The sequence below is a fragment of the Ascaphus truei genome, chromosome 2 (assembly GCF_040206685.1).
Source record: "Ascaphus truei isolate aAscTru1 chromosome 2, aAscTru1.hap1, whole genome shotgun sequence".
In the NCBI taxonomy this organism is placed as follows: Eukaryota; Metazoa; Chordata; class Amphibia; order Anura; family Ascaphidae; genus Ascaphus; species Ascaphus truei.
The window spans coordinates 9,706,263-9,725,721 of record NC_134484.1 but is presented as its reverse complement, the minus strand read 5'-3'; the positions used below and the strand labels follow the sequence as shown (position 1 = coordinate 9,725,721).

General features: G+C 50.5%; 2 protein-coding genes across 2 annotated transcripts in view; one reads left to right on the top strand and one right to left on the bottom strand.

Moving 5' to 3' along the window:
- Window positions 1–19,459, bottom strand: part of LOC142488078 (uncharacterized) — a 908,622-nt gene that overhangs the window by 256,434 nt on the left and 632,729 nt on the right. The gene's annotated exons all lie outside the window — the stretch shown is intronic.
- LOC142475409 (uncharacterized) overlaps window positions 1–19,459 on the top strand; it is a 62,566-nt gene that overhangs the window by 19,464 nt on the left and 23,643 nt on the right. The window contains exon 4 of the mRNA XM_075581320.1: window positions 5,919–6,080. Coding sequence (XP_075437435.1) covers window positions 5,919–6,080 — 162 coding nt within the window. The remainder of the gene's footprint in view (window positions 1–5,918; window positions 6,081–19,459) is intronic.

The following is a 19,459-nucleotide window of genomic DNA, read 5'->3' as shown; positions in this document are numbered from 1 at the left end:
TTCTTCCTCACCACCACAATGGGGGACGCATGGGGACTCCTTGACTCTGTGACAATCCCGGCCTCTTCCATCTCATGGATCACAGCCCGCACATCGTAGACGTCCCTAGGGGCGATGCGCCTGGAGCGCTCACGGAAGGGGGTCGTATCATTCAGGTGAATAGTATGCTGGGCACTGCGACTGCACCCCACATCCATCTCGCCAGTGGAGAAAACTTCATGTCGGTCCTCCAATTTGCCCCTTAGCCTCTCTCTCCACTCATCGGGCAGTCCGGACGACCCAAACTCGAAATCTAGTTCTTTGTTAGAGCCTCGTGCTCGGGCGGCATTGACGTGGAATGGTTCATCCATTAGGCTGACCGGGTAGATTCGGACCAACTTTTGTCCCTCATCGATGGCCATGATGAAGGGGGACATCTTCTGTACCGATACATAAGTTCGACGAGGGATGGCGGCGGCCCAATCCCGAAACTCAGGTATTATTCGGTATCCTCTTCGGGCATCTTCTTCAGGCATGCTCTCCAAAGAGAAGAGATGCTCTGCGTCTTCACGATCGGTATAGGAACACCAGACTGGCACCCTTTGCACCCCACCGGGGGGAATTTCCATTAGGCCGGCTCGACCGCAGAATAACAGTCCATAATTCTCAGGAGCAGGGGCCGTGGGGTCACTGCCCACCTGAATAAGTTGTAGTTGGAGACTGGACATAGGAAATTCATTGGTCTCTTGCAGGTAGGCTCAGATGACGGCCGGCACGATGTCGGCATTGGTCCCTAGGATAATTGCATATCTGGGCAGGTCCTTGGGTTCTGGACACACTAGGGCGTCCACCTTCATGGGATGGGATTTCCTAGTGTTGAGTTGTTGAATCTCCAAAGACACCGTCACAATACCGTCGATAGGATAGTCTTCATTGCTCAGGCCCCTCCCTTTTATATGTTCGGCCGATTTCAGAGGCCTCTTCTGAAGATGCTGATCATAGAACCCTCGCTATATGATGGTCACTTGCGATCCCATGTCCAGCAAGGCCGAGGAATAGATACCATCCTCTAACACGTGTATGAGGGCTACTGGCCCCACTCGATTGTTCCCTTGGAGGGAAGAGTCGTCATCACCGGTAGTGGTTGGAACTAGGTCATTGGTGGCCCGGAGCTCTGGTGGTGCCGGGGCCTCCAAGGCCTCCCCGTCGGCGGTGTATACTCCACAAACCATAGCACTAGGCGGGAACTTCTTGGGGGAGGGGTTCCGGTCACGGTATTCTCCCATTCGGCAGTCATAAGATAGGTGTCCTTTTTTCCCACACTTATAGCACGCCAGGTCGCGGGACGGCGTATGATGGTTGTAAGGGGGAGAGGTCCTTCCGGAGTACTTCGGCCGCTCCGACACTGTTTTGTCCGGGGGATCCTCTTTCTTCTCACCAGTTCCCTTATGCTTTGGGGTGGAGGCCCCTTTTGATTTCTGAGGAGAATGAAGCAATAGATGGGCCTAGTGCTCCTTAACTTGCTGCAGTAATCTCGTGAAGGTTGGGGGTTCTCCTCGGGTGAGGTTATCACGAATCATGTTGGCAATGGGATGACTGGGGCTGGACCCCCGCAGATATTGTTTACGTAGATACTCATCCATCTGAGAGGTCATAACGAATTTGTGGTGAAGCAGAGGTCCCAACGCTATCTGCACACGATGGATGAAGGCCGACAAGACCTCCCCTTCCTTTTGGTTGATGGCATAGTACTTAGCCCACAGGGCCCCATCGTCTTCTGCCACGCTATAGGCCTCTGTCAAAAATTCAACTATCATCCGGGAAGTTAAGGCAGGATGTTGCTCCCTGTGGATGCTGACCAGAGTGGAAGCTGGGGGTCTCAAACATTCCATGATGCGTTGGCGTTTGACAGCGTCAGTACAGGACCATTCTTCCATTATACCCCGGGTGTGTTCCTTCCATGGTTCTATCCCGTCCTCTCCCACCGGAACGGCAAGGTTCCTGAGAAGGCCTTTAGTTTCCTATAATTTTGAGAGTGCGAGGCCAGGGTTAGTGCTTCGACTAAGGGTGGCAAGCTTGGTGGGGCAGAAAGCTGGCCTATCTTGTCGGTAAGTTTTTGCAACATATCCTTACACAGTCCCGCTTCTTCGGACGCACTGGAACCAGGACAACTGAATTCCGACCGGCAACTACCCGCGTCACTTTCAGGGTAGTGGGCAGATACGGGTGTATGACAAGCTCCTTCGAGCACATTGGTGGGTATGTCTCTTAACGAGTAGATGAAGGGACTTCTGCCTGGTGGGGAATTGGGGAGCTGTAGATATTAGGGAGCAGTTGGCTCCAGGACAATTAAGTCTCTGCAACAGTCAACTAGTAGGGTACTCCACTTGGCATCTTTGTCTATTAGGACATCCACCAGGCGGGCTTTGGAGAATCCTGGTAGTTGCCTTAGGGCCGTTTGCAATGTTTCTAAGGCCATAGGGACTTGGCTCATGGCCACCACGCGGCGGGCGGCGGCATTTGCCGCGCCCATTCGCTCACGCTCTGACGCGAGGGGAGAGTCATTCTGGACAGATGGCTGTGTGAATTTGGAATCGGGGGCACCCCAGGTCTTACTCTCAGCAGCGCCTCCAAATGTAGCCCTGTTACCAATGCTGTCTAACCTGTTGGCTCACAGGGAACTAAGCCTCCGCCACGGAGAGCCTGGGACAACACATATGTATACCGATAACCTCTTACCAAGTGCAGCGCCTCCACCTGTGATGGCACCCAGCAGAGCGGGAGTGGTTCCTCCCAGGACAATAATGTAATACTACGCACACAGCATATAACCGAAACAGTGACTTTACTAATGGTAACCATAACCTTGCATGACATACAGTAAGTGTCCCTCCGTATAGGAGACACAGTAATTCACGCGTCTCGCAGGATGCGACCCCTCACCGTGTACCCACACTGTGTCCAACTCCCCACACCACAACCCCACCCCCAAAGTAAGGTATGTGTCTGTGTGTGACTGCGCAGCCACTAAGTACTGATTTATAGTTGGTGCACTTATGGATGTTACCTGCCGAGTGCTCCAGCGCTCGGGCCTGCAAACAGACTTCACAAAGGATCCGACGATGAAGATGCGTCAGGGATACCTTCCAGGGCGATCCCACCCGGTTGGCTGTTGCTGTGCTTGAAGAGGTCTGATCCCAAACCTCTTTAATGGTGATGCGACAGTCTCTGGTTCTTACACTTCTCTCTCTCTCTCTAAAGTGACAGGTTCCTATACTAGGGCCTGTCCCTACATTAACTCAAACTGACGGTGACTCAGGGTCTAACTGGGCCTGGGGGTATGGGGCCTAGTGTAGAGGCTACTTGCCTCTCTACACGCAGAGCTCCTTCACCTTCCCCTTCCCGGTGGTCTCTGCCTAACGTGCTCCCCTGCGCAACCTCCTAACTCTTCCTCCCGGCAATCCTGTCGCCCTGTAGGCTCCCTGGTGTCACCTGGTCCAGCTGAGGCTCCTGGGACTCGTAGTCCCCTGCGCTACGTCCCCTCTGATTGGCCCATGCTTCACATGCTAACACAACCCCTCCTGCGCATGCGTCACCTTTCCTCTGTCGCCGTCTCATCGGGCTCACTGCGCATGCGCTAGTATCCAACATGGCGGCGCCCTGAACACTTGGCCTGCCACGGAGCCTCCGGTGCACCGGAGCGCTCCCTACACACGCTGCGACCTTCCCTTATTCTCCCAGCAGAGCGGAAATAAGGGTGAAACTGGGGGACCAGGCTACATGTACATGGAGAGGCGGCTCTCTCTGTGCAGGGATATCGCCTGTGAGAGCTGTGCATTGAGATGCAGCTCTCTGTGCAGGGATATATCCTGTGAGAGCTGTGCAGGGAGAGGCTGCTCTCTATGTGCAGGGATATCGCCTGTGAGAGCTGTGCAGGGAGAGGCTGCTCTCTCTGTGCAGGGATATCTCCTGTGAGAGCTGTGCATTGAGATGCAGCTCTCTGTGCAGGGATATATCCTGTGAGAGCTGTGCAGGGAGAGGCTGCTCTCTATGTGCAGGGATATCGCCTGTGAGAGCTGTGCAGGGAGAGGCTGCTCTCTCTGTGCAGGGATATCTCCTGTGAGAGCTGTGCAGGGAGAGGCTTCTCTCTCTGTGCAGGGATATCTCCTGTGTGAGCTGTGCAGGGAGAGGCTTCTCTGTCTGTGTAGGGAGATCTCCTGTGAGAGCTGTGCAGGGAGAGGCATCTCTCTCTGTGCAGGGATATCTCCTGTGAGAGGTGTGCAGGGAGAGGCTTCACTCTCTGTGCAGGGATATCGCATGTGAGAGCTGTGCAGGGAGAGGCTGCTCTCTCTGTGCAGGGATATCCCCTGTGAGAGCTGTGCAGGGAGAGGCGGCTCTCTCTGTGCAGGGAGATCGCCTGTGAGAGCTGTGCAGGGAGAGGCGGCTCTCTCTGTGCAGGGAGATCGCCTGTGAGAGATGTGCAGGGAGAGGTGTGTCTCTCTGTGCAGGGATATCTCCTGTGAGAGCTGTGCAGGGAGAGGCGGCTCTCACTGTGCATTTACATCTCCTATGAGAGCTGTGCAGGGAGAGGCTGCTCTCTCTGTGCAGGGATATCTCCTGTGAGGGCTGTGCAGGGAGAGGCTTCTCTCTCTGTGCAGGGATATCGCCTGTGAGAGCTGTGCAGGGAGAGGCTGCTCTCTGTGCAGGTATATCTCCTGTGAGAGCTGTGCAGGGAGAGGCTGCTCTCTCTGTGCAGGGAGATCTACTGTGAGAGCTGTGCAGGGAGAGGCTGCTCTCTATGTGCAGGGAGATCTCCTATGAGAGCTGTGTAGGGAGAGGCGGCTCTCTGTGCAGGGATATCTCCTGTGAGAGCTGTGCAGGGAGAGGCTGCTTTCTCTATGCAGGGATATCTCCTGTGAGAGCTGTGTTGGGAGAGGCTGCTCTCTCTGTGCAGGGAGATCGCCTGTGAGAGCTGTGCTGGGAGAGGCTGCTCTCTCTGTGCAGGGATATCTCCTGTGAGAGCTGTGCAGGGAGAGGCTGCTCTCTCTGTGCAGGGATATCTCCTGTGAGATCTGTGCAGGGAGAGGCTGCTCTCTGTGCAGGGATATCTCCTGTGAGAGCTGTGTTGGGAGAGGCTGCTCTCTCTGTGCAGGGATATCTCCTGTGAGAGCTGTGCAGGGAGATGCAGCTCTCTGTGCAGGGATATCTCCTGTGAGAGCTGTGCAGGGAGAGGCTGCTCTCTCTGTGCAGGGATATCGCCTGTGAGAGCTGTGCAGGGAGAGACTGCTCTCTCGGTGCAGGGAGAGGCTGCTCTCTCTGTGCTGCTCTCTGTGCAGCTGGGACAGACCGCACGGGGAGAACTCTGAGAGCGGCTGAGATCACACTGCTGCTGTCCCGAGCGGTTTGGGTATTTTCCTGCCACATGGTTTGAGAGGGCTTCAGATTCTTTCTGAATACTGTGACAACTCAACTGACAAACGATTCGGTGAGAACAGGCCAAACCGTGTGAGATGGCAGCAAAGTCATCGAGGCTACTAGAATACACCCCTCTGTTACCATTGACTTAACGCCAGCGATCATGCACATTTTCCGCGTGACTTCACTCATCATTAGCTCTGCTGAGAAGCAGAAGGAATCTCCTGTGATTGGCGAGAACTCTATGTCCGTCATTGTTTTGCATTGTTCATCATTGTGACTAGGGACCTTGTTTGGAGAAAATAGAAAATAATATATATGACATTTTCCCCCTAGAAATAGGTACTGTAGTTTGCTGCTATATAAACTACACATGATTTATCTGAGCTCAGTGGAGACCTCCTACAAAGACTAATCATGATATAGTATTTGTGTGCATTTCGTCCAATGGGACAGGGCGTGTGGTTTGTACCTTTATATAGATATATTTGTGTGTGTAATCCCTTGTTTCCTTTTCCCTGCAGATGTGGCACGGTCACTGGCACTGACTTAATGTTCACTTTTTGCTGCAACGGGATGCTGGGTCGTTATGTCAGTGTGGTTATTACTGGAGACACGGAGTTTCTCACCCTGTGTGAAGTGGAAGTCTATGAGGACATACCAAGAGCGAAGTGTCATGTCTGCCGGTAGATCTCATCTGTAGTGTCTTACCACTTCATACTGTATATAAATGTAACTTCCTGAAATACCCAGATTGAGCCAAAACCCCTGTTTCTCTTTTTCTTTAATCTGGTGGCACAGATCTTAGTCCTGTTTAAACAGTACAGGTACTATAAGGAATTCTTCAACAAAGACACATTTTCTAATGCAAAACATGTATTGACATCTATGAGAGAGATTGAGGGAGAGTTAACACAATGTTTTGGGCCTTCTCTTTGCCCTTCATCAGGTCTGCATCAGAAGGGCTTCCACCCAATAAAGGGTTGTGGAATTGCATTTCTATTTTCTGTGCCTACACCTGGAATACATATCGCTAAAGTTTTGCATCAGAAACCATGATAAGTTGATCTTGCATGGCATCTTTAATCCTTAAGGCTTTGTCCCCGCTGGCGCTGAGCGCGCTCACGCTTGGAGAGCTCTCCAAGCATGAGCGCCGGAGGGCCTTTAAATTTTTGCAAGCGGGGGTGGGGGGAGGGTGGCGGGGTTTGGGGGTGACGCTGTAGGGGAAACTGAGTTCGCTGGTAAGTATAAAAAATGCATTTACCTAAGCGCTAGCGGGGACGCAGCCTTAGGTGGGCTGCTTCTTATATTCTCGGATATACTGTGTCTAGAAGGAGGGAATTTTGATCTAAAATCTGGAGACCCTGGAATGTGGTTTGTTTGATCTGAATTAATCATATTGTAGTTGCCCATTGATGCTGATCTTATCATTCAAATAACGCTTCCAGCGCACTGAATTCTTTCCATCTGCCATAATTATTAGGATCCAAGAACCAAAAAAGAGGTCAGAGGATTATTCACTAAACTGCAGTATTGCCGATCGAGGGCACTTTCATGGAAACTCCTCTTGACCGCTCCCCACATATGTAAATGTTTGGCATTAAAGACAAATGTACTGTATGTATGTACTGTATATCTTTATTTGGATAGCGCCACACGTAGGACTTCACAGCAGTAACAGATGCAACAAAATAACATGATACCTAACGGAAAAAGGTGCTTCAAACATTAAAGTCAATATTAAGAAAAGGAGGCCCTGCCCCGAAGAGCTTACAATCTAAGTTGTTTCTTTGTAGGTAGAGACAGTAGGCAAACATTTCTTACCGCGCATCCATAGCGAAGGTTTGATAGAGACTTCCATTATAATTCCCCTTTATCAGTTGCTCATAACTCTCTCAAAAATTCACCATCTGACATTTTGAATGTCACGTCACAGAAAGATGCATGGTGAGTTCTTCTGGAAAGTTTGAGCACAATTGGTTGTATCTGTTTGATAAAATTTTACAAGTCAATGCGATGTATCTGTGAACAATTGAAATGTGTGAATGAAAGAGTCCTTGTGATCAATTCCTTGTCTATGGGGCCTTTTCACTACACATCGATAAGTTCAGTGCAGTACCGATCGTGTTGGCATGTTCTTATCGAATGCTAAATTTTTATCGTTCTGCACAAAAATGCCAAATTGCACTAATTTGTATTGTATCGTATGTCTTTATTGATATAGCGCCATAAATGTACATAGCGCTTCACAGTAGTAATACATATCATATAAATAACAAATCATATAAATAACACGTCATGGGAATAAGTGTTTCAGACATAAAAGTAACATTAAGGAAGAGGAGTCCCTGCTCCAAGGAGCTTACAGTCTAATTGTGTTTGCTTAACGAGCAAAATGTCACTCCAGCAGTCTAGAAGAGCTGCACAGACAGATCCTCCCAGGGAGACGCTGCATCTCCGTGCACAGCTCTTACAGCCGATCGCGCAGTTCTAATGTTAATTTTAATAACACAGTACTGAAGCAGGGTGTCTCCAGAGATGATCCGCATTCATTTCAGCCTCAGGGAGACCCTGCTTCTGGAGTTACAGGCCCCTGTATGGGTTGTCAGTATCTCTTGTGCGTTTGAATATCTCGGTCACGTGACACTGCACATCATACCAGGGCCTGTACCTCGGGAAGCAGGGGGTCCCCGGGGCTGAAATGAATGCGGTTCAGCTCTGGAGACCCCCTGCTTCAGTACTGTGTTATTAAAATTAACTTGAAAACAGCTTCATTACCGTAGCGGCTAGCCTCTGAGGCAATTAAGGGGTTAAGCCAGAGTAACTGGTTCATTGGGGGTATATGGGGTGGGTGAAGGGGGTAGTTTTCACAGGGTTGGTGGTTCGGCCTACCGGGAAGTTTGCAGGAAGAGTTAACCTCTCCATTACCTTAGTGGTGGTAGCCGCTATGGTAATGAAGGGGTAAAACATCCCGCTACCCACCCGATAGGCCTAACCACCCACCCTGGGCCAACTGCCACCTTTACCCCCTACCCTCAATAAACATTAAAATACAACAACTCTACTATCCGCACACTCTACCCCTAACAATCCCTACTTCCAACACATATAGTACAATAATGGGCAACATTCCTTTTATCCATATCTGGATAATAGTCCATTTGCCCATCAAACATAAAACATTAGCCAACCAGCATAGTATATAAAAGTTCTACTTACCCCTGCAAGGATGAAGGCTGCCCTCGTCCTCAGCATCTTCACTGGGCACCGACAATAACATTAAAAAACTAACAACGGGCGTATAATCCCTTAATCATTTTAGCGTTTTTTAACCGCTATGGTAATTAAGGGGTAAACCCACCCCTCCCGTTACCCACGTGGGTGGCCTAACCACCCTCCCCGGGGATACTACCCCCTCCCCCCACCTCCTCTACCCATTGATTGTCATAGCAGGAAACAATGCCCACGATATGGGTATGGATTACCACAATGGCACTGAATGGGCAAGCTACAAATTAAAAAAAAGTGTGTGTGTGCCGACCACGCGCATTTTAAGTGAAACTTCTTTGTATTTTGTCACTGTCTTGTCACATAAATTGTATTTGTGATGGTGATGTTTTTAATAAAAAATCAAAACACAATTTCAGTGCCAAAACTCAAAGAAGCTTGAGTTAGAACGTGCGTGCTCAGCACCCCCCATGTTTTACCTATTTGCATGTCTTTTTTTTTGTAAATTCCTTGTTTGTAATCCTCAGTTTTTTAATATTTAACATATACAATACAACACCCCCAGAAATCACCTTCCATTCTACATTCTACATTTTGTATTAACATAGCTCAAACCTAAAGTTATCCTAACAACATAGAGAGCGATGTTAGAACTCAACTTCACTTCCTTGTAATCAAACATATGACCTTACACTAAACAATAAATTATATAATAAAGCATAAGACATTAGTTATATGTAACACACTCCCCCCCCCCCAATCGCAGATAGGGACCCTGTGGGGAAATCTCATGTATTACCAGGTGTGGTGCAATACCTGTCAGGCTCACAGGAGGCCTGAGCATCCGCTGATGGGAACCTGGGGTATATCCTGGAACGATACTCACAATATAACAGCGCCTCCACCTGTGCAGGATCCTAGAGTATAGAATAACCCATGACACAGGACCCACATACAGTAACCACATACACCAGGTTATGATTAAACAGTTTACAATATGCAGAATAAGAACAGAATACAATATACCAACATTACATTGGTGTCACCCTGTGTCAGGAATCGGCGTTCTCCGCGCTCCCCACACAGAGCACTCTCTCCCCTCAGGGAGTCCCTGGACTCACAAAACAATCCTGCCTCACCGGCCTCCATGGCTCCCCGCCCCTGCCGCCGTCGCGGAATCACTTCCCTCGGCGATTCCTCTGCTCAGCGCCGGGCGCGCCCACGCCCTCCCGCGTGCACACCTGCACCATCCACTGGCTCGGTCCACGCGCGTACACGCGTTACGGAGCGCGCTCATTCTGCACACTCTTCTTCCCGTCCCCCGGACCTCAGGCTCTGCCCCCGCACACCGCACGGGCATACTCAGGTTAACAACAAGACTCACCTGGCCTGTTATGCCTGCACCAATCTGCAATGTCTCCCTGTAGCTCTTCCTGTCCCGCCTCCGTTCCTAATTGCACCTTCCTGCTTTATCTAGCTCCTCTCTGCTCTCAGTCTTTGCTCGACATAGTCTCTGTATGGAAGTACTTCTGGATTCTCTCAGTGTTTTCACAGGTTCTGACGCGGCTTGTACGACTACCCCCTCTGGCTCTCGATCTCGGCACTCCTTGAACAACGCTCACTCTGTAACCCCTTGAACTACGATCTATCTCCACTCTCCACTCCCTGACTTCGGCAAGGCATTCATCACTCTATCTCTACAACCGGTAGCGGCAAGTATTGTCTACCTTACTACACCTGGCCTGGCAACGCTTCATACCACACTCCGGACACGCTCCCTTTGCTGCGGATGCATGTATTACCACTTCCCCCTTCAGCTCAGGGGACGGGTCTGGTCTGCGGGCAGCACCGGCGTAACATTATGTCGAGCCCACAAGACGCAGACCAGACCGAACTTCAACAGTTTCTCTCCAATCTGCCTCAGAAAAACCAGGCCATGGCGGATCAAATTGTGGCACTTACACCCCAGGTCGCAGTTCTCTCAGACCGAGTACCGACCGCGACCTCGCCAGATGTAAGCCCCCACTCCGCAAGCGCAGTTAGCAGCTCCGAGCCTTATGCAGGTGAACCGCAAGAATGTAGGGGTTTCCTAAACCTAAGGTGCAGTTTGAAATGGCCCCCCATCTCTACAATACCGGTCGCAAGAAGGTAGCCTACATTTATAACCTCCTCACTGGCAGCGCCCTGGCTTGGGCTTCCCCAGTTTGGGAGCAACGTTCTGACCTTACCCAAGGTTACCCGGCATTTAAAGCCGAGTTCCAACAAGTATTCGATTCCCCCGCTCGTCGGGAGATGGCATCTGTTTCTCTTCTCCAGATCACTCAGGGACAGCGAATGGTGACAGTATGCTGTGGAATTCCGGACTCTAGCAGCCGAGACTAACTGGGGACAAGAGGCTCTCGTCTCCGTATTCTGGCAAGGCCTGGCAGATACCATCAAGGATGAACTCTCTCGCCAATCCAGGCCGGATCAATTGGAGGTCCTCATTGATTTGGCCGTCCGAGTGGATCAACGTATCCAGGTACGCCGCTCAGAGCGTCAGCGCACTCGCTTCCATAACTTTCAAGTTCCGTTCTCCAGTACTCCCAGCAGCACTCCTGCTCCCCCAAGTGCTACCACACCTCTTCGTCCTGCACGGGAGTTGCCAGTGCCAATGCAATTGGGGGTACAACGCATCCGCACACCGATACGGCAGTTCCGCCACGCGGGGGGATTGTGTTTCTACTGCGGATCCATGTAGCATCTGGTTCGGGAGTGTCCACTGCGGCCGGGAAACGGGAACACCCAGTGAGTACAGAGGGGCTCTCTCTGGGTGTAATGTCTCCACGTCCCCTTCATCAAGGTGAACTCCCTAAGAAACTTACATTTCCAGTCTCCCTTTCAGGCGATAAGTTCCAGACTTCTACCGCCGCTTTCGTTGACTCAGGAGCTGGAGGAAACTTCGTGGACCTTGAATTCGCCAGGTTAAACCGCATACCGCTCGTGAGGAAGAAGGTTCCCATCACACTTGTCGGTATCGATGGACGTCCTCTTACCGCGGCCCACAACTCCTTAGAGACGGTCCCCTTGCTTCTGTCCTCACATCTGCACAAGGAGATCTTAGTTCTCGATGCCATTCACGCTCCTGGGATACCCATCACCCTTGGTCTTCCTTGGCTACAGCTTAACAATCCTCTCATTGACTGGACTTCCTCTACTCCCATCTCCTGGAGGCCGAGGTCAGGCGAGACTCATCAACTGCTGGCCAATATTTCTGTTCCCGAAGTTATTCTACCTTCTGTTTACCACCAATTCCGGGACGTTTTCAATAAGGTACAGTCAGACCTTTTGCCACCACACAGGACTTACGATTGTCCGATCGATCTGGTTCCAGGTTACTCCCTACCCAAGTCCAAGACCTACCCCTTGTCGTTACCAGAATCTCACGCTATGGATGAATATATCCAGGAGAATCTCAAGAAAGGCTTTATTCGTCACTCCAATTCCCCAGCAGGGGCTGGGTTTTTATTCGTCAAGAAAAAGGACGGGTCGTTGAGGCCTTGCATCGATTACAGGGGGTTTGAACCACATAACTATTAAAAATTGTTACCCCCTTCCCCTTATTACCGAACTGTTCGATAAATTTCAGGGGGCCAAGATTTTTTCCAAGTTGGATCTACGTGGTGCCTATAACCTGGTGCGCATCAGGAAGGGGGATGAATGGAAAACGGCCTTCAACACGCGTAGTGGACACTACGAGTACCTTGTAATGCCTTTCGGCTTATGTAATGCTCCCGCTGTCTTCCAGGATTTCATCAACGACGTCTTTCATAAGGTACTCAATATTTTTGTTATAGTATACTTGGATGATATTCTGATTTTTTCCAAAGATCTCCAGGACCATATACGCCACACCTCCTACGTCCTTTCCCGTCTCCGTGAACACCATTTGTACGCCAAACTGGAGAAGTGCACCTTTCATCAGACCTCTACTCCGTTCCTGGGGTACATCATTTCCGATGAGGGGTTTATGATGGACTCCGGTAAACGTCAAGCAGTCACTGAATGGCCAAGACCCAATTCTCTCAAGGCCTTACAATGTTTTTTAGGGTTCGCTAATTACTATCGTAAGTTTATACAGAGTTTTTCTACCATTGTGGCACCCCTCACTGTACTCACCAAAAAAGGAGCTGATCCTTCTGCTTGGTCATCCGAGGCCATCTCCGTCTTCGAGACACTCAAGGAAGCTTTTATATCCGCACCTATTCTCCGTCATCCCAACATTGAACTTCCCTTCATCCTGGAGGTCGACGCTTCTGATTGCGGCGCTGGAGCCGTTCTTTCTCAGAGACCCACGCCTCAAGATAAGTTACATCCCTGTGCATATTTTTTCAAGAAATTCTCATCCGCCGAGAAGAACTATGACGTGGGTAACAGGGAACTTCTGGCCGTGAAGATGACTCTTCAAGAGTGGAGACACCTGCTGGAGGGGTCAAAAGAGCCGTTTACTATTCTCATGGACCACAAGAACCTTCTTTACATAGAAAACGCTCGACGCCTTGGTCCACGACAGGGTCGTTGGGCTCTTTTTTTTCTCGATTCGATTTTCACCTTTCCTATATTCCCGGGACCAAGATCGTAAAGGCAGACGCACTCTCCCGAATACATTCTTCGGAAGAGAGATCAGAGGAACCTTTGGAGACTATCCTTCCACAAGAGAGGATTCTCGCCACGTCTTCTTTCAAGAATCTTGACAAGATTTTGCGCTCCCAGAGACGCATTCCCAAGGACTTGGTCGTTCCCGACAACAAACTCTTCGTACCTTCCAAATTTGTTCCAGAGGTCCAGTCTTGGGGTCACTCCTCTAAATCTGCAGGTCATCCAGGTTTTAAGAAGACTACTGATCTCATTCGTCGGAATTTCTGGTGGCCAATGATGTATCAAGATATTCTGTAGTTTACCCGTGCCTGCCCCACGTGCACTCAAAGCAAGACTCTCCGTCAAAAGCCTCAAGGTTTTCTGTTACCTCTTCCAGTTCCCGACCGCCCCTGGTCCCACATTTCGATGGACTTCATCGTGGAGTTGCTCATGTCCAGAGGAATGAACACTATCTTGGTGGTCGTGGACAGGTTCTCGAAGATGTCCCATTTTATTCCACTTAAAGGATTACCCACCTCCCCCGCCCTTGCTGATATCTTTACGGAGCAGATTTTCCGGATTCATGGGATTCCTTCGTCCATTGTTTCTGACAGAGGTTCTCAATTCGTATCCAAATTTTGGAGAACTTTCACCAAGAGATTGGGCATCTCTTCTTCTTTCTCTTCCACCTATCATCCACAGTCCAATGGACAAACAGAGAGAATCAATCAATCCCTCGAAAAATACCTGAGATGTTTCGTATCCGATTCCCAGGATGATTGGGCTCAACTCCTTCCTTGGGCAGAGAACGCTGTCAATTCTGCAAAAAACTAAGCCATCCGGGAGTCGCCCTTCTTTATAAATTATGGGTTCCACCCTCCGTGTCTACCCATCTCCAACATTCCTTCTGGAGTACCAGCCGTAGATGAACGCATTTCTTCCCTCCAAACCGCATGGTCCAGGATTCAGTCTACCCTTCTTGACTCCTCCCGCAGATCAAAACTACAGGCCGATCGTCGTCGTCGTTCGGCGCCCAGTTACAAGCCAGGGGATTTGTTATGGCTCTCCTCTAAGAATATCCACCTCAAGGTACCATCTCCAAAATTGGCACCTAAGTTCCTGGGTCCCTTCACTATTTGTGAACAAATCAATCCTGTGGCATTCCGGCTCCAACTACCACACAGTATGAAGATTCCCAATGTCTTTCATGTGTCCCTCTTAAAACCTCTTAAAACCATTCATCACCAGTCACTTCTTTCCGGATCAAACTCGTAAACCGAACCCCATTACTGTCCAAAATAACGAGGAATACGAAGTTCACTCTCTTTTGGATTCTCGCCTTTCCAGGGGCCAGCTCCAGTTCTTGGTGCAGTGGAAGGGCTTTGGCCCTGAAGAGAGATCTTTAAAGGACATTCATGCCCCGGCCCTTCTTAAGTCCTTCAGGAATTTTTTTCCAGAGAAACCGTTCATGGACCGTCCTGAGGCCGTTCCTGAAGAGGGGGGTACTGTCAGGAATCGGTGTTCTCCGCGCTCCCCACACAGAGCACTCTCTCCCCTCAGGGAGTCCCTGGACACACAAAACAATCCTGCCTTACCGGCCTCTGCGGCTCCCCGCCCCTGACGCCGTTGCGGGATCACTTCCCTCAGCGATTCCTCTTCTCAGCGCCGGGCGCGCCCACACCCTCCCGCACGCACACCTGCACCATCCACTGGCTCGGTCCACGCGCGTACACGCGTTACGGAGCGCGCTCATTCTGCACACTCTTCTTCCCGTCCCCCGGACCTCAGGCTCTGCCCCCGCACACCGCACGGGCATACTCAGGTTACCAACAAGACTCACCTGGCCTGTTATGCCTGCACCAATCTGCAGTGTTTCCCTGTAGCTCTTCCTGTCCCGCCTCTGTTCCTCATTGCACCTTCCTGCTTTATCTATCTCTGCTCTCAGTCTTTGCTCAACATAGTCTCTGTATGGAAGTACTTCTGGATTCTCTCAGTGTTTTCACAGGTTCTGACGCGGCTTGTACGACTACCCCCTCTGGCTCTCGATCTCGGCACTCCTTGGACAACGCTCACTCTGGTAACCCCTTGAACACGGCTTGGACTACGACCTATCTCCGCTCTCCACTTCCTGACCTCAGCAAGGCATTCTTCACTCTATCTCTACAACCGGTACCGGCAAGTATTGTCTACCTTACTACACTTGGCCTGGCAACACTTTATACCACACTCCGGACACGCTCTCTGTGCTGCGGGTGCGTGTATTACCCCTTCCCCCTTCAGCTCAGGGGACGGGTCTGGTCTGCGGGCAGCACCGGCATAACACCCTGTAACACTGACCTCCCTTTGCCATAACCTCATACCCTATACCCAAGTGTCCCAAGAGTCCCCCACCCCAGTGTGAGACAGCGCTGCCCACTATGTTGAGATGATGGTTGGTGCACTTGGTGTATGGTGAAGGTACCTACCGGGTGTGTCCAGATTTCCAACACTTGGAAATGATCCCTTGATCCAGAAGCTGATCCAAGACGCCTCCGCTTCAACGGTGGGTAGCTCCTGCCTGGAGTGATCCACCATTAGAATATCTCTGCATCTGATGCTACAGAGAGGAATATCACCAACACAACAGTGGCCAGGATTCCCACGCTTCCTGGCTGTGACCCTCACTGAAGCAGGCTGTCCTTATCCTAGGGGGCGTCCCTGTAGCTGCCACAGGCTGAGGGTGAGTTGGTCCTAGCTGGGGCCTAAGGGGAGATCTATGGCCTTGAGATCAGACTTTATAAACCGTGGATATAACCACAGAATTGTAGACCAGCAAATTCACAAAGCCACCAGAATACCAAGAAGTGATCTCCTTGAATACAAACAGAAGGAGACAAGCGACAGGGTTCCTTTGGTGGTCACATATAACCCACACCTAGGAGACCTACGCAAGATCGCCAGGAAACTACAACCCATCCTCCAGGAAGATACAAGACTGCAACAGGTCTTCCCTGAAGCACCCTTATTATCATACAGACAACACCATAATCTCAAGAATATTATGGTGAGGAGTAAAGTATTCAGCAGTACAACTGAATGCGGGACAAAACCATGCCAGGACCCAAGATGCAAAACCTGCGCAATGCTCTACACAGCGGACACAATACAAATACCACACAAGAATCGGGAATACAAAATCAGAGGAGGGTTCACCTGTTCCTCCAGCAATGTCGTGTACCTCATCATGTGCATGAAATGCCCAGGGGGCTGCTACTACATAGGTGAGACAGGACAGGGGCTAAACAAGAGAATGAACCTGCATCGCCACAGCATCACACGCGGAACAAGAGACAGTCCTGTTGGCGAACATTTCTCTGACTCTGGCCATAAGATGAACGATCTGAGGGTTGCCATACTCAAAGGTAATCTTAAAACCCCGAAAGAGAGACAGTTGCATGAATACAAATTTATGCAACTGTTCGGGACACTTAGCAGTGGCCTAAACAGAGATCGAAATTTTATGAGTCATTACTGACACTAGCGAACTCTCTTCCCATGAGCGCTAAAGGCCATGTCTGTACATACTGTGCTATATGTATGCACACACAGCTGTCTCTCAAACATACTAATACTCCTTATTTTTCCATCCATATACACCAATAGGGACCACATAGTATCCACACACACTTTAAGTTGTGCTACAAACTCTCACATTTCCACACCCACCCACACCATTTATATCCCTCTCACTCCACACACACCTTGTGTAGAGCACTGTTTATACTGTGGGCTCTCCATTCATTTTTATTCACACTGATACACATACACACTCTTTCTTCACTTGCTTTCAGTTACCCTTTGACACCTCTAGCCATAAAACACATCCACACCGGGGGAAGGAGAAGCACAGATAACATTCCAAGAGACACTGTTTTTAAGTTATCCTTGCTTCATTCATTGTAACATCGCCGGAAGAAGAGATCAGTGTATCTCGAAAGCTCGCACAAATAAAAGCATTTCGTTAGCCACAGAACGGTATCATCTATTTATTTTTTAATTATATATATATATATATATATATATATGTAGCCCTACTTCCTATCGCTAGCAAGCTGCTACCCAGTGCTGTGGTACCTGAAGGCTCGCAGGGCCTGAGTCTCTGCCACGGAGAGCCTGGGGTGCGCGCAATATCTATAACGGGTGCAGCGCCTCCACCTGCGACAGCTCCCGCCAGCGGGGGAGTGGGTCTTCGCAGGACGTATATGCAATAATTACACTCACACAGCCAATTACCATAACCAACCTCCTTTACTTGCAGGCAAAACTTATATGTAGGTACACACAATAACATCCCAGTCAGAGACACGTTATAACACGCCACGGCGGGCGCCACACTACCTTGCGCCACGGCGGACGCCCACAATATTATGCGTCTCGGCGGACGCCAACACTCCCCGAACCCTCCACCGGGTGGTCCCACCCCGTTTCCACTCTTTAACGGATTAGTCCTTCTGTTCAACTATAAGCAACTATATGTGTGTATGGGTGACTGCGCAGCCACTGTGTCCCGAATGAATGAATGGTACCGTTGGTGCACTTGCTGAAATACCTGCCGGGTACTCCGGTACCCGGAACTGCTACGCTCTTCACAAAGGGGCTCCGCACGTCGGAACCGTCCTCTCTCTCTGGCGATAGTCCGGGGCGATCCCACCCGAACTCCGGCAACAACAGTGGGGTCTGAGCCCAGACCTCCCACTCAATGATATAGTCCTGCTCAACGTCTCAAGATACTATGGGCACAGGAACCTCGCTATGGCGATCCCTAGCTCAGCTTGTCTCTACGGTGACTCAGGGCCTAACTGGGCCTGGGGCACACGGCCTACGCCGGGGTGGCTTGACCTCCCCTAACCAGACACTCCGTCTCCTCTCCTCTCCCTCCACGTGCGCACAACCACCTCCCTATATCTCCTCCACCTCCTCAGCCCATTGGCTCAACTCTCTCACCTGACACTCCCCGCGGGGCTGCTGGGACAAGGGTCTGCTCCCTCCCACCAATTAGCACTCTCCTCCTTCGTGGGCTTTTAGCAACTCGCTCTGTGCAGGCGCAACCTCCCGCTCTTTCAGGGTGAATCAGGGGTCGCGGCTACATATATATACTGTGTATATATATATATGTGTGTATTGGGGAGTGGGGTTTTTGTATGCATTTGTGTGGGGGTTGTTTATATTTGGGGGTGGGGATTTTTGTAAAAAAGTATTGGGGGGTGGGAAGAATTTTGGTATATATCTTGTGGGGGGAATTGTGTGTGTGTGTGGGGTGAGGGGGGCGGAATGAGTGAGTGTGGGATAATTGACGGAGGGAGAGGAGAGAGGTGGTGAGTGAGGAAAAGAGGGAGTAAGAGTGAGAAGCAGGGGAGAGAAATACATGCGAGGCGGGAGAGTAAGATGGGATGAGATGGAAGGGAGAGAAATACATGGGAAGGGGGGGGAAGAGAGGGGGCTCGTGACTTGTGAAATGGGGGGTGGGGGGGAAGGGGGGTGGGGGGGAAGGGTGGTGGGCAATACCGCAGACACGGGGGGGGCCTGCTTAAAATGTTTGTCCAGGCCCCACGATTTCTGTTGACGGCCCTGTGTGTGTGTCTATCTCTGTGTGTCTCTGTGTGTGTGTCTCTGTGTTTATGTGCATCTCTGTGTGTGTGCATCTCTGAATGTGCGCTTCTCTGTGTTTGCATGTCTCTCTGTGTGTGCCTGTGTGTGTGTGTGCCTGCCTGTGTGTGTGTATGTGTCTCTGTGTTTGTGTCTGTGTGTGTGTCTTTGTGTGTGTGTCTCTGTGCGTGTGTGCATCTCTGTGTGTACGTGTGTTTGTGTGATCTCTCTGTGTGTGTCTCTTTGTGTGTATGTCCCTGTGTGTGTGTCTGTGTGTCTTTGTGTGTGTGTGTATTTTGCCTCTGCGCCTGTGCAGCCTTTGCGCAGGTGCGCACATCCAGCCCCTACTGCGCAGGCGTACTTTGCACCACTACTGCGCAGGTGCAGGCCGGTGCCTACTGCGCAGGAGTGCCGAGCAGCTAGCAATGGCTCCTGCGCATGTGCGACGAGCATGGGAGGCCACTTCTGCCAGCACTTCCGGGGCTGCCCTTCCGTCTCCATCATGGTGATTTATCCCAGGTACATTTTCATTTGGTAGGTGCCAGCACATAAGTTTCACTAAAAATATATTACATTTAAATTTAAAAAAAACATT